At 44.0% G+C, this 17,200-nt stretch overlaps 1 protein-coding gene across 1 annotated transcript in view; it reads right to left on the reverse strand.

The window, feature by feature from the left end:
* Positions 1–1,594: 1,594 nt before the first annotated feature.
* The window catches only part of GRM1 (glutamate metabotropic receptor 1), a 194,203-nt gene continuing 178,597 nt past the window's right edge, over positions 1,595–17,200 (reverse strand). The window contains exon 8 of the mRNA XM_075499053.1: positions 1,595–2,432. Coding sequence (XP_075355168.1) covers positions 1,595–2,432 — 838 coding nt within the window. The remainder of the gene's footprint in view (positions 2,433–17,200) is intronic.

Consider the following 17,200-nt stretch of genomic DNA (forward strand, 5'->3'; position numbering starts at 1 on the left):
ATTGTACATTAAATAGAAGAAGTGAAAGCGTATGGAAAGAACATCCAACTAAACATTATAAAGAGATTCAAAGAACTGTGTATAACAAACCCTGGGAATTTATGCACACATTAAGCACTGATGAAATTTCCTGTCTGGACATGATTTTATTTTAAATTATCTGAAGCAACAAAATAGTTTAATTACTTTTCCTGTCTTGCCTTTATACTGGCATGTGCAAGATTTCTAAAACAGACTTTTCTTTTTGTGTTTTCTTTTTTTTGTTAACCACAATTGCTGCAAATGTAAAGTAACAAGTTCTCAATGCACTGGTTATTAATACCATATGTCTACTTCATAAAATATCTGCAAAATAAAGCACCCTATTATAAGGGTAACAACTGTCTCAGCTTGTATATGAAAAAAAAATGTGTTAGCACAGCATACAAACCTCCAAAGATCTATCGAATATTTGTAACAATGCAATATAAAACATGATTTAAACATAAAAATATTCATAGTATATACGACGATCTTCCAGTGGTAGTTATTGGACATTACGCTTCACACATACCGTACACACGCATACAGAAACACAAACGTACGCTCACTCTCTTGCTTCGAGACTGACTCTATAACCCCCAGTATGAAATTGCCTTTCTTTCAGAGTAATAGGTTGTTGCTCTAAGTATACAGCTATTTTCCAGTGTATTTGATTCCAAAGAAACACAAAGGAATGATGTAATCACATGGCAAATATGTTGTATTATGAAAAGGTAGTCAATAAATATTGTTCTGCTACAGGAAATGTTGTGTAACAGTTTAGCCACATGGTTTGCAATCTTATACAAAAGGGCAGTTTTTCTAAGTCCTTATCATGTTACAAGTACTACAGCAAGGGCTTTCTTCAGAAACCTCGAGTCTTAACTTGATCATATCTCTTGCTCTGTTCGCAGTGTTAAAAAAGCCCAGATCCCCCAAAAAGCAGCCTGGTGTGAAGAACAAATTGTTCAGACAAAAGTCAGTAAGAGCCATGTGCTTTCTCAGCTCCTCTCCCCCAAACACATTACGCAGTTATACCACCTATAGAAACCAGGAAAAAAAAATTATGCATATATGTCTCATATACAAGTCGCTTCGTTCCTCCTCACCGCACTCCGCCCCTCCAGCTCCTGGGTGTGTTGCTTCCGTAGCAGACAGACAGCAGTCATGAGATGTGCTAATGACTTCTCCAGGTCACACTTCCCAGAGTCCTGTTCAAGCATTGCCAAGAGAGGGTGTGACTAAGTGTGAATTTTTTTTTTTCCTGTGTGTTTATTAATTTTTTTGCTATAGAAGTTGTCTCTTGGGTTTGTGCTTTGTTACGCTTTCCTACCATTTTCTCAAAGTACAATATTTTTATTTTTAACAGCTAGAGAATTTTGAGCCCTCAGAATGGATTTTTTTTTTTTCTTTTTCTTTCCTTTTGTTTATTTAAGTGCAGGATGAAGCTTTTGCCCCGTCATATGTGACTTTGTTCTCTGCTCTCTCTCCCCCCAGCCCTGGGAGGCTTGTCTCCCCGGGACCTCCCAGCGGGCAGCTGCCAAAGTCCTTCTCGTCTTGTCTCTTGCAGCGTCTACAGGGTGGACGAGCTTTGCTTATAATCCCTCAGGATGACAGAGGCATAGGTCACATCTGGGGGGGTGCAGAGCACCGACTCCGAGACAGGGGAGCTGGGCACGGAGCTGCCCGAAGCCACCGAATCCCGGAAAGGGGATGGAGGCGTCAGCGCCGGAGAGTCTTCCAGAGTCAGTTTGCTGGTCACCGGCTCCTCGTCCTCCTCCTCTGGGTTCTTCTCGTAGACGTATCCCTGAATGAGCTTCAGCTTCTCGCTCTTCCCTTCCTCATCTGGGGGAGACAGGGGCTCCTCGCTGAAGGCGGCCACCTGGAGAGGCGGCAGGGGCGGCTGCTGCGGCGGCGGGGGCTGGTAGGGGGGCCGCACGCCGTTCCCCGAGCTGGGCGTGGGGAGGACGGCGTTGAAATCGGGGATGCCGGTGGCAAACTTGTTGACCACTCCTTGCAGCTGGTCCATGAGAGACCGTGGCTGCAGGGGCAGGGTCTTGGGGGGCTGCTCGGGCAAGAAGAGGTGGGTCTCCTCCGCCGTGGCCTGCAGCGGGGGGGTCGTCGCCACCCGCCTGTGCACCACCATGGAGGGGCTGCCGGGCTGGTTGAGGCGAACGGGCTCTCTATCTTCTTCCTCCACCACATTGTACAGAGTCTTACTGCTGATGTCGGTAAAGGTCAGGCTCTTGCTTTGGCCGTGGTAGCTTTTAGTGAGGGGTTTGATCACCGCTGTCTGATTGCACCCTGTCTCCTGGCTCTTCACATGCACTGAGAGTCTGTGCCACATGTGTTCCCCCTTGGGAGCTTGTCTTCCACCTGGTTCAGACCATGACACAGACTTTCCATTAGAACTATGAATAAAATAAAGATGGGTTTATTTGCATTTACATTACGCAGACATGGGCAGCATAACAAACAAGCCTACAAAAATACTTATTGCTTTGCCTCATTAATAAGCCTCCCCCCTCCAGTTCTTCGTGTCCTCCCAGAAATACTACAGAAGGAAACAACAGTGTCTTCTATCAGCAGCAATTACTGTGATTTCCATCCAAAGGCAATTACTCCCTGCTGGTTACCCACCCCACAGCCACCCTGGAAAGCCTAGCCTGCCCGAAGGGCTCTGGGAGGCCTGGCAGTGTTTTGAGGACTTTAGCTATGTCGGTTTGTACCTTGCAGGGCGAAGGAAAAAAAGGGGGAAAAAGTCACAGGGAGAGCTTTAATTAAGCCTGATTTATAGCTTATAGGAAGTATTTCCAAACTGTTGGAAGAAAAACAACCCACAGCCTTAGCCTTTAGCATGCTGGGTAGAGAGAGGAATTGTTACTAATCCCTCCTTTCCTTTTTATTCCCTGCCCCTCTTTGCACTTCGGAACAGATTAGCTATTACAGAAATGAAGGACTCACGGGGCCTCCATCAGGTAGGAGGCAAGCACACTTCCTCCCGAGAGACTATTATTTACAACCAGGATAAAATGCTGGGATTGAAAGCAGTTGGTTTGTGTGGGTGGAGGAACAAGCAGCGACATGATCATGGCGAGTCGAACCCTCCAGTGTGCGGGCTGGATCCCATCAAAACGCTGGGGTGTTTGGCTGAGTGAGAACCTGAGGGTCAGGTCTGTCCCTGAGAAATTGTAGTGGGTTTTTTTTGCATTTCCCTGTACCTTTGCAGGGAGGAGCACTCAAAGCAGAGTGATATCTCATTGGCAGCTGGTGGGACAGGGAGCTGAGCGGTGCTTAAGAGGACCAAGCAATTGTTTAATTGCAGGTCAGGCAGTAGAGATCATTTACAAATTATAATATACATCACCTGGGTGGAAACCAGAGACCGGAGAGAAATTCTGAGATGATTTATGTGAAGCAGCCTTGTCTCTGGGTTTCATCCCTCAGGGGGCAGAAGTAAACAAAGGATTAAATTTTCAGACCCTGTGATTGCAGTGCAGGTGGGAGGCAATCTGGGTAGGAGGCTGGCACAGCAGCGTTGCCTCCTGCTACGGCACACACCAGGGGAGATCGCTTCCCTTACACACAGCCTGCAATATTGTTCTGAGTATTTTGCTCTTCCTTGCTCAGACTCCTGTGCTTCTCTTTTTCAGGGAGAAAATAATTACCAGTTGAATTTTGCAAAAAAAATACTGACTGACTTTGTGATAGCTGCAAGAAACCGGTACAACACAGATAATGTTGTAAATCTGGCAAAACGGAAAAGCAGTGTACATGACAATGTGGCACTTTTCTGCTGAGCAGTAAATATTCCTGGAGAAAAAAAGAAGTTGAGATGGATCCAAGCTGGGAAGTTCATCTCCAACTCCAGACTCCGAACGCTGGATCTGTGACTCACCACCTTTGTGGGAACTGGCTTACAAGAGCGGGCCAATCTAAAAAATTCATAACTCCCCAAAGCACATAGTTGATAGGACCTGGAGCTGTTTGGATTTAGAGCTTTAACCTAGAGGGGAAAAAAAAAGCCAGGTTCCCAGCTGAAGAATGAAATCTCCATATTACAGTGATCAATGAAAAGATAAGAAGGTTTCCCCTTTTGATCAAAATGCACTGTGGTATGACATTTTTTTGAAGCGCTATAGAGATAAGCAAATGAATGTAACTGTTGGGCGTGAAAGATTTTTAAAGTAGTATTATAACATACCAAAATCTACAAATATTTTAACGTACCAAACTCTTCACACAGAAACACATTTTGTCTGCTTTGACTTCAAAACAAGTCTCTTCTTGTAGAGAGGAAAATAAGTCAAGTGCTCTCATATTGTATTTTGCTGATGCTATAGCTTACAAATATTGCAAAGGGCTTTTCTGAAAAAAACATGATGATTATCTGCTGTTTCTTATGCTAAGTCCACTTCTGCATCATTTACTTCTTCATATCTAGCTCCGGTGCGTCATCTCACTTTTGAATCCCTCCTCACACCATCTGTTTAGTCTCTATCTCATTTTGTTGCCAAGATTTTGTATTTTACATCAAAGGCAAGCACTGCTATTTTAAGGAACTCACTACCTCTGTCTTCAGATCTTCCTCCTATTCAGTTCATTTTCCTCCCCCTCACTCTCACATTCTGTTCTTCTGACTTCTTTCTTCTGTAGCACTCTCCATAATGTACTTAATCGAGCCCAAGTCAACGGCCGTACTTAAACTGCGCTGGGACTGCAATACCCGAACATGAACAAACTGCTTAATCAGGATTTGTCTGTTACCGACGTGCTCTACGGGGAACGCTGGTGCTGCCGAAGCGCCTTGCCTCCGCTTGCCAGACCTTACTGCTCATGATTCCGACGGCCTTGTGGCAAATAGCTTTAGAGCCGCAGCGGCTCTCCGTGGGGTCAATCTGGTGATTTCCACTGGGAAATCTCTCTTTTCTGTTACTGCTCTCCTCAGTCTCTCATTCCAGCTCTCTCCTCGCTGTGTCCATGCACCATTAGCCTGTTAACAAGTCATGTTTGAGATGGAGTCACAAGACTGTCATAGAAATACCTGGGCTCTGTCTTGCTGGACAGCTGGTAGGGAGTGACGCCGAGATTGACATGTTTAGGCAGAATTAACAATTAACAGGCAAGAAAAATGCTTGTTATCCTGGAACAAAGACCAGCCATCTTGAATGGCATTAATCAACATTTAGACAAAAAGCAAAGATGGGGCTGGAAAAGCTCAGACCTGAACTAGGTCTTGGTGAGATAGGAGTCAACTCACTTGTGCAAAGCAATGATGACAATCCTGACTGCATGTGGGATGCATGGTCACCGTTCGCTAAGTGATTGTCACATTCTTTTTTGAAGGAAGCCTCTGTGGGAGAAGGTGAAGATCAAAATAATCTGCCTGATATAATGGGATAAGGGATGATTTTCCCACACAAAGGCAGGAGAGGGCAGCAAGCGAGATCACAGTTGGGGTATTGAAAACGTGGTGTTCAATTGCACAGTGACGAGGTGAGAGTAACTGGTGGTGTCTTGCTTTTATCCATAAGACCATTACCCATTTCATGTCCATCATGTATTTATTGCCTTTCCTAACTTTCTCTTTCCTTTATACAATTTCCTATAGGATTTAGACTTCACACTTACTGCCTAGAAGTGAACTCCTTGGAGTCTCAAGGGATCTTAAGGTTTGTAGTTGTGTATACCCAGTGTAACACTTGAAGTACTATTTCTTCAAGTCCTTGCATCTAAGCCTAAATGTTCAGACAGGTTCTTGGACATCCTATCAACACACAAGATGGTCTTGCTTTTGCTCTATAGGCAAGGACATACATTGAATTTAGCTGCTCTTTCTCAGTTTTCACCACAGCTTTGTCTAGGTTTTTTGTATTTTGGGAGAATAGACATACGTATATTTCTTGTGTGAATTTTTATTAGTTCCATGAGCAGATCTGTCGCTGTTTTTGGTAACTCAAAGTGTTGTTTTTAATACATACATTGATCTTTACAACATACTCTCTGCATGACTCTGGGGCAGTCATTTTCAGATACTTTCAGCTGATGATTCTAGATACTAAACAAACTGGAAAACAACTTCAGACCTTAATAGTTACTTGCAGAAAGCCTTTAAAAGAATTGATGTACCCAAATCTGAGATTCTGGTCCAAAATACCCCTGCCCAGCCATTTCTTACCCGAGGACATACCTACATCTTGTTAGATGGCTCACTGTTCACTGTTAGTTATCTCCAGCTGCCCAAAATCCCACTCCTGCTTGTGACTAGGACTGCCCCAGACTCAAGTCCAGTCACAGGCCAAAAACAGAGTCCTGCTCCTGCCAGTGCCTGGGGGATCTGACCTTGCTGGCTTCCTTGGAGCAATGTTGAGTCTGAGCACCTCATGACAGGTGGTTCCTCCCCACATGGCAGGGTCCTGAAGATGTCTTACTTGAGACATTGGATAGCAAAGGTTTCCTGACATCTTAGAGGCTGAATGCTCCTGAGGTGGAAGACGATTGTCCCATTTCTGAGAGCCAGTGGTCTAAGGTAATCTAGTCTGTGCAACTCTGTGTTCTTCTCACCAGTGAAGCTGTAGCGTGAGACCCAGAGCATAGAGAATTAGATAAACTTTCTTGTGTGTACCTGAACCTTTGTCTTTTTTGCCTTGAACATTTTATGCATAACAATCCCTAATTGATACCACACGAAATGTTTAAAGAGAGTGATATTCCCAGGGCTCTCTGATGAGGTTAACTTTAGGAACAGATTTATCGGGAAATGGCTCCTCATCTGATGTAGGGCTTGTCACTGCCAGAGTGAAACAGCTGGAGATGCAGTCAGGCAAAGTGCTTGATAAAGAGCCCTTCCAGTTAAAAAGGAAGGGACGTTCCTTGATCTGTTAGAGTTCATCCCCTATTTCATCCCTTTAGGATGCCAGAGTTGTGATCTGTTATCTTCTCCAAGTGGCCGTGAGCTGAGGGAGGTTCTTAAGCTTGCTGAGATGAGGGATACAGTCATTTGGGCCAGGCCTGGTGGTGTTAGGTGAGATTCGGGGCACAGATTTATGATATAAGGCTGGTTTTTTTTTTAAGGAGCAATGACAATTAACCAGTGGAAGAGGTGGTTACGGGAGAAGTGATATATGTTCCCTTTTTTTCATTGTCAGACTGATGCTTTGGCCAAACCTACCTCCTTGTAGTCATTATATTAACTGAAATGCCACAGCCAGTAGGAAGCATTGGGATAACCTAGCGGTCCTTTCTGTGGAGCTAAAATTTTAGGAATGAACGTTAAACGCGCCCTGAGAAGGGGTTATCAACTCTGTCAACAAAAGTTAGGTCCAAACCAAACCCTGAACTATCTTATCAGCAACCAGACGCGGTCAGTGTCGGGTACTGCCCGGTTAACAAATGATGCTCCCACCGCCACAGAGCGGGGCACCGTTACCGGCCACCTGGCAACTGTGCTCCAGAAAGCAGCACTTACGCGGAGACGGCCAGCCTTCAGAGACAGCGGGGAAGCCGAGCAAAGGAAAGGCCTCATCCAAAAGCTGTGCATTGGGCCAAACCTTTCTCAGCCCCGACAGCCATTGCCGATGGATGCCTTCCTAGGGAAGCCAGCAGAAGAATTTCCGCCCTGCCCCCAGAAAGGCAGTTAGCCATCCACAAGCTTTCTCCAACTCTGCAATCACGTAAGAAGCAGTAATGAGCCTGAGCAAAGCTCTGTCCTGCCGCGGCCTCACCGTTCCCAGGACCCAAGCTTAAAATTTAAGGCTAGTACCTGCACTGCAGCACATTGCAGGTGCTTTGCTGGTGTCCCCAGGGTCTCTTCCATTATTGTCTCCATTTCAGTAAGGCCACTGGGGCATGAAATTTGATTAAGGGAGTGAACTGGTTTTAATCCAGGGTAGTGATACCTCCCTGTGCTAAACAGGACCCTCCTCTCAGAGCTGCAGCAGTCAGCCCTGCCACTCATGAGCAGAGCAAGCCACGTTGGTTAGCATGTTCCTGCACGCCTAATTTTTGGAGCATTGCTTCTAGGGACTCATCTCTTACTAACCCAGGTTTAACCTCTCTGGGGCTCATCCAAGAGTGAGGGAGCCATCATCGACCACAGTCCCTATCTGGTGTATGCTCAGGTTTTTTGCCTGATAAGTATCAGTTATTATCACCTAAAAGAAAAAAAGAATCACAAACCAATTTCAGCCTTAGTCTATTTACACTGTAATCTCTATCGCAGTGATAAGAGGACCTTACAACAGTTCTCACAGTGTGACTCCAGTGCTTTCTCTGGTGCTGTAGAATTAGAGCAAAGTTTAACCTCCCACTGGTGTTTCTGGAACTTGAAATTATTGAACTAACTTTTTCCTGTCGCTCCCCTCCCTTTTTTTTAGGACAAAATTGCCTTGGGCATGGGACACAGTGCTTTATGTAAATTAGAGAGCTGCTTTAAACGTATGATGGAAACTGCTACACAAAATGCAGGAAAACATAACACTGTCGGGCTCTCTCACAGGGCAGAACCTGGTAAGACGTGGGATTGTTGTGGGTGAGCACAAGCCCAGAGCCACCTTCCCAACCCTCCGTCTTGCCACTGGTTTATGTCAACTAAATCTGACCTAGTTATTGCCTTCTGCTGCAAAAGTTAATTACTTTGATCTGAGCTACACAAGGCTTTCTAGTGTACATCGACCCTATTGATAACTGATTTTTTACTAATTTTGTTTTTCTTTTTTTAAATTGAAATGTTAATATTATACAGACTGTAATGTGGATGCAGTAGCTATGTCTAGCCTAAATATGCTGTGACGTGACCCTGGTTCCCATCCACAGGGTCCCCAGGTTGGGGTCAGACCCCCGGGGCAGGATCAGAGGGTGCCAGCCCCTCTGCCTCTATGCCCTCGTCACCCAGACGGGGAAAGCAGGAGCCAGGAGTGGGGACTGACACTTTACACTCGTGCTACCATGGAACTCGGTTGCTGCTAGGCTCACACCTGGTTCCAGGGCAGGGAACTACTCCCAAATCCAGCAGTTGAGATATAGCCAAATATTTCTACATAAATAGATTTATTCTCTTTGGGACTTAACAATTACGTATATGCACATAGGCACTTTTATACAACTGTAAATTCAGGGCGCGGGGGGCAAGAGAGATGCTCACGGTAATTCTTCAACGTAGTTGAAGTCCTACAACTTTAGTATCACAGATCTTACTTACCTAACTCAACAAAGGTATGAGAATATTACACTGATAATGTGTATAAAGGGCTGACTACTAGTTATAGTTACTAGTATTAAGTTTTAGTCTCATCTGAAATACAGAAGCTATGTCACATTTCAGTCATCCATCTAATTATTAGCGAAGAAACTTTCTGTTCACCAGTGTGTTTTGTTATAACAAACTCATTAAAAATAAGTTACTACAAATAATTTGGAGAAATATATTTGCAGAGTTTGCAAACTGCTTGTGATCTGTTGGCTTTGACATTATGAAAGTGTCCTCAAAAGTGCAAAGCAGTGTTGCAGCTCGCAAACTCTTCATTAAGTATTTCGAAAAAAATATCAAATAGCTACTAATGTGTTGCTTAGAGGAAACAACTTGTTCTAATAAATAATACAAAGTTCAGGATAATAAACAGTTTGTCCCAAATAGCAGGCAAATTCTTCCAGTGTTCAAGAAATGAAGATCAGAAACCTGCAAATCAAAGTGAAATTAGAAAGTGCTCTTACTAGTGAAAAAATTTTGAATCTGTTTATTTTGTTGTCATTAATAAGTAAACCCCACAAAATATTCAGAACTAATACATCCTACTGGATCACCTTTGTCATTTTTTTTTAAGGATTTTAAAGTTAGTGCAAGGAAAAAGCATGGTGTAAATCATCATAGATCCTCTGATATCAACGGAGAAGCACATTTGTGTTATCTGAAGATGTCTCTCATGTTGCACATTCAAGTACGTGTATATGACAGTGCAGCCAATGACAATACCTGAACCGAAGCACTTATTCAGACAGGCTCGAAAAGGAGCACAGCTGATAGAACCTGAAAACTGAAAATTACAATGTGTTGAGCAAAGGGACCGGGAAGGCTTAGGAACACGGGAAGAAAATGATAGAATGAAATTAATTTAGGAAAAGTGTGGGTAGGTGCAACTAAGACAAAATCGTGTGTAGGGCTGGAAGGCTGTGGAGATCAATAACCTTCAAAAAACATTGCATCAAAAGAAATACCATTGAAAAAGATCTCAAGCTGCTGATGATTAAGAAACACTAATTAATGACTTTTGAATATAATAACGCCACAAAAATAGCCCATGAATTCTGTGTTTCCCACTCAGAAGCACCACACCATGGTAGAGAGATTAGAAGGTCTTTCCTATGAATGCAGTTTAATAGTAATTAAGACAGTTGGACGTTTGTCGTTGCTTTCTGTAATCCTCTATGGTTCTGATGGAAAATGATTTTGGGCACCACATTTTTTACCAGAAAGTTATTGACAAATGGAAAGCTGTATACAGAACAGCAACAAAAAAGCCATCGGGGACAGAGAAGAGAGTGTGTGAGAGAAAGCTGAAATAGCTGAATATATTCAGTTTGATTTCAAACATCTGAAAGGCATTAGCGCTGAGGCTGGAAGGTATTCCACATAGCATACAGATGCACAACTGAGAGCCCTAGATGAAATTACAAAAGGGAAAGATTATACTGAAAATCCAGAATATTTCCTAGTCAATAGCTGTATCAGAGCAGGAATAAATTCCTAATGAACCGGTAAAAGCCTGTTGCTCTGAGTATTTGCTGCCAAAAAGTGTGCAGCCCTTGCAGAGGTAGCAGTCGATGAGGTCTCTCTCCCACTAGAACTTGTCAGATTCTCTGGTATACTTGAAAATTAAATGAACTTCCAACAGTTTAAACAGTGCTCGAAGAGCCACCAGACTTGCCTTAACATGCCAGCATTTTGAGTGCAAACTTAACCCAGTTGCCACAGGAAGCTTAGTCATGAGGCCCCTCACTTGTCACGCACAGCTCTCCCCAATATGCTGTAGTAGATAAAGCAGCTCGTAAAGCCTGTGGGGTTTCTGGGTGTATCTGAACGTTTCCATGGTAACAAATGTGCAGCTTCAGAAGAAAAGAGCCCTGAAACTCAAAGCTGATGTTTCTGAGTTTTTTAATATGATAATAAATTTTTATTGTTCTGTATTTTCATGATTCTGCATTTCTGGCCATCTCCAGGATCACATGGAGAATGGAGATCAACCTCAGCGCAATAACTGATGCTAAGTGTTGTGTATATCAAAACACAAGAGAGTTTCAAGTCCCTGCATCTATTTGCTTGTAAGTGGAAGGCGAGGGAAACCATTGCACCCGTGGCGATTTCTAACGTCTTGGGGTAGCAAAGCAGGGCTTCCTCAGGAAAATCCAGACTCGCAAACTGCTGCAGTTCTGGTGACTGAGACTCAGGCATGAGGCCAGGCGGTGGTGACGGGATCTGCTGATAAGACGGGCACACGCCTGCTGCTCAGCCTGGCTGCGTGGCCGCAGGGAGCTCAGGCAGTCGGTCGCTGCGGGCGGACGTGCCCTGCCCCTGGCCGCAGTGCAGCACTGCCAGGCCTCTGAAAGCATCAGCCCTGGCTGGAGGCAGAGGGGAGCCTGAGGGGCAGGAGCGGGGGGAGAAGCCAAAATAGCAAGCTTCGTGCTCAGCAGGTCTGAAAAGCTCCGCTGCTTTTTAAAGCCTTTCTTATGTGTGCAGATGCCACAAGCATTTGAAGTCCCACTGACTGGTTGGAGTCCCACCAGAGGTGCTTTTCAGGAGCTCATGTGGATGAGGATTTTTTTTTTTCCAAACTAAAAAAAAAATCCCAAGCATTGTCATGCAAAAAGCAGGATGTTCAGCCTTCCCTGTGCTCAGGAGTTTTACAGCTTGTGCCCATGCTTTTTGACTATAATCTGTTGTTGCATTTGCCTTTCTTTGCCTCCTGCTGGTACGCCTGTGTTGGACTCCCATTTCATCACCAGTCTTTCCAGACAGACAATTGGCTATCTGTGCCCTGGGAATCTGCAGCATTTGCTCCAGAGCAGAAAAGAAGGGCATATTGTTGTCGGACTGGAAGCTAATAACAAAATGTTTGTACTGCTCCTTACACTGGCTTTGTAAAGTTTGCCTTTAAGGGTGACAAACCTGGTTGCTGCACAGGCCCTGTAAAACCATCACTACTGCTCCAAATGTACGATGCATCGTATGTATGTCTTCTGATCTGCGAACCAGAGGGGCAGATTTGATTGAATTAACATCATTGCTACCTGTCCACAAATCGCATAGACTGTCAGAGGCATACACAGAGCTAGAATGCTTTGTCGCTGATTAGAGGAGCCGAACAGCATCTCTGGCCGTATAGAGACGGCGCTGCTCAAAATGCTGTGTCAGTGGCTCAGAGGCAGCTTTCCACCTAGTCACTGCACAACCTTCCCTGCGGCACGGAGCAGGACTGTTTCACATCTGCAGTTTATCAGACGGAAACGAGCATAAATCTGTCCTGGAAGAAATGAGGGGAGGCCTTTCTGTTTCTGCAACAGCTAGCACGTTTTCTCCACCGGGTTTGTGTCTGCTCGGAGAGGGCAGTATTGGCACTTCTTGTTTCTGGAGAGCTGAGCTTTGCTGTTGTTCACTGAATGGAGAATATGCAGAATCTGAACATCTCTCAGAAACTGTAGCAGGAAAAATTTCTCTGCTGTTGTTTAAAGATACTTCCAGGCGACTGTTTGTTCCTAGGCCAGATTCTGCTGGTTTTATTTACGTGTGCCTGCTCATGATTTCCCTGCCCTGTGAATCCCACCAAACCAGCGTTTCCTGTGTTCCCTCTGCTGGCTCTGCAGCAGCAGCTCACTAACAAGCACAGCTAGCAGGAGCTGTGCACAGCAAAAGTGTCTCGCCGTGAGACAGCCACTAGATTGTTGTTTAAAGCACGCAGGATAATGTCATCTCCATGCAAAACTGTAGAAAAGAAAAAAAGTGTTGGCTAAATGGAAAAAGAAGATAAAATTAGTACAAAAAAAAGGATGTATTTGCAAGGTTGTAGGCATTTACAAATAAAATTGAAGGCTTTAAAAAAAAAAAGTAAAAGCTGTAAAAAAAATTATTCAGTGTCCTCTTCATCACATCTGGACAATCAGATTAAGGCATTGTGCAAAACAGGGGACATACGCAAATTTCCCATCTTTAATGGCATGCACCACATTTGTCCCATCATTAGACATGATAAACCAATGAGAAAGAGAAAGCAAGGGGTAAAACCACTCTTTGTCATGCAGCTTCTCTTACACATTCACTGCAGTGTGGGATTTTTCAAAGCTGCACATGTGCCGACGGACACTGGCTGGTGGGCGAGAACTCTGGCTGCCTCTTCCTGAAGATTGAAAAGAAAAAGACACCCAGTGAGTGGTTATACACATGTGCACACATGGTGGCTATACCACTCAATAGGGTGCCTGTCCCTGGCCTACGCCTAAGGGTCAGGGCGGGCTTTCCCATTTTTTCTCCTCTTGCTCACTGGGCCTTGCACACAGGTTTCTCCTTGGCTCCAGCATGGTATTGTTTAAAATAGGTTCTCGTGGGGTTTGTCCCTGCTTCCTCTGCTGAGCCCTGATGCACTTGACATACCAGATGGCAAGGGCTGCTGTGCATTTAGCTGTCCGTGGGACTTCTCCCCTGGTATTCTCAACGCGGGGTGAAACGATGAAAAAGGAGCATCTGCCTTTCGCATCTTATTTACAAAAGCATCACCAAAAGTTTTTGTTGGTGGAGTTTTTAATATATACACAACTCCTGCTTTTTCTCTGTGCCTCTTACTCCCATAATCTGCTTTTCTAAATGTTTCCTTCTTTTACTTTTTAGCTTTAGCTGAATAGTCACTAGCTTTCACTATATGTGATTTCACTGTATGTGTTTCCTTGTTCTCATGGAAATGTTGGCCTTATTGAGGTAGACACAAAATGAAGAGTCTCCTAAATGCTCTATCTCTCTGCAATGGTAATTCCAGAAGGGATTGCAGATGGCAGTTTTGGCCATTAATATAAGCCAATTTCCACTTCCTTTTTCTCCTCTCCCTTGCCCTATCAAGCGGATGCAAACTCTCATTTGTCTTCCCCAGTATCAATAAAAATAGATACACACACGCGCGTGCTTTGACAAAAATCTCAGGTATTTTTGCACATGGAATGTATCAATGAATTTCTGCAAAAAAAGTTGTCATTGTATTGCAAATAAAATGCAAATCAAAATTCAGCATTTCTCCCCATCAAACAAACAATCATAGTGCATGCTTGCCAGACTTCTGTTTACCTCAGAACAACAGATTCATGGATGGTATGTGCATGTACTACATACTCAGTACAGCTGCTCATGAGCCAAACAAGCCATTCTTCTCACCACATACTAAAGCACGGGAGCACAGCGGGATGTACACAAAATACATGCATACCCATTTTGCAGAGGTAGATGCCTTGAGATGACTTCTGAACTATTATGAATAAAACACAAATAAGACATACTGCTGAGCAATTTTGTAAACCTGCTGCCTTTGAAGTCTCTAGAATAATTAAATTCCTTACCAGATGTAATGAGATCTCTGAGATTTGACAATTTAAAGGCAATCATAATTAGGAACTTAGCTACCATGGTCTCTCCTACACCCTATTAAAGTTACAGAGATTATTAAGCTCCTGATTAAAGAGAATATCCAACATTTCTATAGACCTTCAGTTTTCTTCATCTATTGACAGAACAAGAGCTTTCGACTTTCTGTGCTTGCATTGTTAAAAGTCAGAAATTAGTAGTTTGTTCAGTCACAGGAACTAATTTTACAAAACAAGTAGCAACATGCAGTTGATTATCGGAGAGAAGAATCCGGTTCTAAATGTGTTTCACACACGCGCAGTGCTGTATGCGCAATAGAGAGCACACAGCCACGGGTAGCCTTGCTCAGGCACCCTGGGAGAGGTGGAAGACTTTTGTTTCAGAGCCCTGCTTGGGACCTGGGTCTTTCTGAGTCAACAGGCTTTACCAGCTATCATCCCTCAGCTACTGCAGTTTGCAGTCGCTTCTGGCCTACTTAGTGGCATCCCTTGTTTCCCCCCCTGTATTTATTCTTGTTCGGATATATCCCCGGAGTGAGTTCAGAGCATTTTGCTCTCCAAGCTCTGGGCATCTGTAGGTCTTGTTACGAAATCCTCCTATGTGAAAGGAAGAAAGAAGCCTGCTTCCTCAGGCAGTCTAAAATGCTTCCTAACATGTTCAAAATACAGTGAACTCTTTTCTTACTGTGGCTGTAGTTGTCCTCCTCAGCCAAAATCAAACACAGATATTACATGTAATAGAGTATGCAACCCCCAAATGCCTTGCCAGGTTTGCATTCTGTGGGAAGCTGTTGTTAAAATGCTGCCAAGCTCCGTCAAAGCAGCGGTCTGCCTTTCGGTCAAGGTCAAGGGGGATCCCCATATGGTGGTATACAGCATATACACTACAGAAATCAGCTCTAAATTTCAAGGTTCATGCTTCAGTAGAATTTGGACTTGGATTTATAGTGAAATTTGGATTTATAGTGTTATGGGAAATGTAGTGAATGTGTCGATTATACTTCAGTGAATTATTTTGCAATTATCAAATCATTGTCAACTGCATGAATAATAATAAATGCTTTTGAAGCATTCAATTTGAAGTATCCTTGTAGGCTTGCTTTGTCTTACTAGTAGTGTGTGCTAATACTGCAGAGCCCTGATTCAGGATTAGTGCCCAGATCTCTGTACTTCTCTTTTTTCCTTCTATTTTTAATCATGACAATGTATCCCCTCTTCTTCCTCCCAGCCTTGCAGGCAGTGATGGCACTTCACATACATTTCTCTGGTTACCAAAAAATTAGGTAGCCTGCCCATCTTTACAATATGAGGATTAATGGGTCATTTTTGGGGCAGTCTTCTTAAGGGTAATTCCTGCCGAGTGGTTATTTGTATCCTGAGCCCAGCGGCAGGATGGATCTTCTCTGCATTTGAACAAGGAGTTGGCATACCATCATGAAAGTGTCTGAACGGCTTTCTAACAAGCCCCTGGGTGCAGTAACAGGGAGTCTGGCAGAGGAAGCAGGGTGGCAGTGCAGAGGGCTCCTGAAAGAAGTGGATTAATTGCTTTACTTTATGTTCTTTGAAGCAGAAAAATGCTTCTAGCCAGTCGTTCAGAACAGGGTAGGTAACAGGCCTGTTGAAACCTGCAGCAAGGATTATAAAGGATCTGAGGGAAGAGTCACTCTTGCCACTATTTTTTCTCTTAAGTGTAAATGAATCATCCCACGAGGCAAACAGCTGTGTCAGGATTGTAGGAAAGTGTAAATTGCTATTTGTAATGTTTTATATCTGAACAGCTATGAAACTAGAAACATTCACCTTCTGCTCTGGAATTACTGTCTCTGCTCATCCAGACTCCCCGAACAGACACAAATTGAATGAATCTGTCTGGCGTCCAAGATAACTGGAGTGCAGGACACTGTTACCTATCATCTGAAGCCACAGTCAGAGATCCTCCACACTAGATGTTGCCCGAGCTGTAAGAAAAGCTTTCACATTCCCCACAGTCAAAAACATACAGAAAAGCACAGCCCCAGATTTTATACAATCTAATCTGAAACAACTGACCATCAATGACATTAGGAGGAAAGCAAAGTGGGGAGGGAATTCAAGAGAAGTGATGATAGCATCATGCTGATGCTTACAGTGATAGCCTTGAATCATTCCTGAGTTTTTAAGAACTTATGTATAACCTGTAGCTTTAATACAGGAAAGGAGAAGCCTTGTGCCATGTGCCCTGTGGCACGCTACTGTCACATCCTAGAGTAGTTCCTGCTCCAGCATTCAGACCGACTGCCCTCTGTGCTCCCAAGGGACAGCTCAGCAACACCACAAACTTTCTAGCCTGCTTTTCACCTCCTCGATGCTCTAGCAGTCTGCAAGGTGACTGGGGAGGTAAGCACACTTCGTGTGTAGAACCAGATCAGTAACGTGCTCAGCTGAACACTCGTCCCAAATCCTCTTGCCTCTCTAAATCTAGCTTCTTCCTAGGCAGAAACATGTTCATCTTCTGATGGCTGTCCTTGAAAGGTCAGGTTTTATGTATGGTTGTCATGGCTGGATCAAAAGATATCTACATAAAAAG

Source organism: Mycteria americana, chromosome 3, assembly GCF_035582795.1.
Source record: "Mycteria americana isolate JAX WOST 10 ecotype Jacksonville Zoo and Gardens chromosome 3, USCA_MyAme_1.0, whole genome shotgun sequence".
Taxonomy (NCBI): Eukaryota; Metazoa; Chordata; class Aves; order Ciconiiformes; family Ciconiidae; genus Mycteria; species Mycteria americana.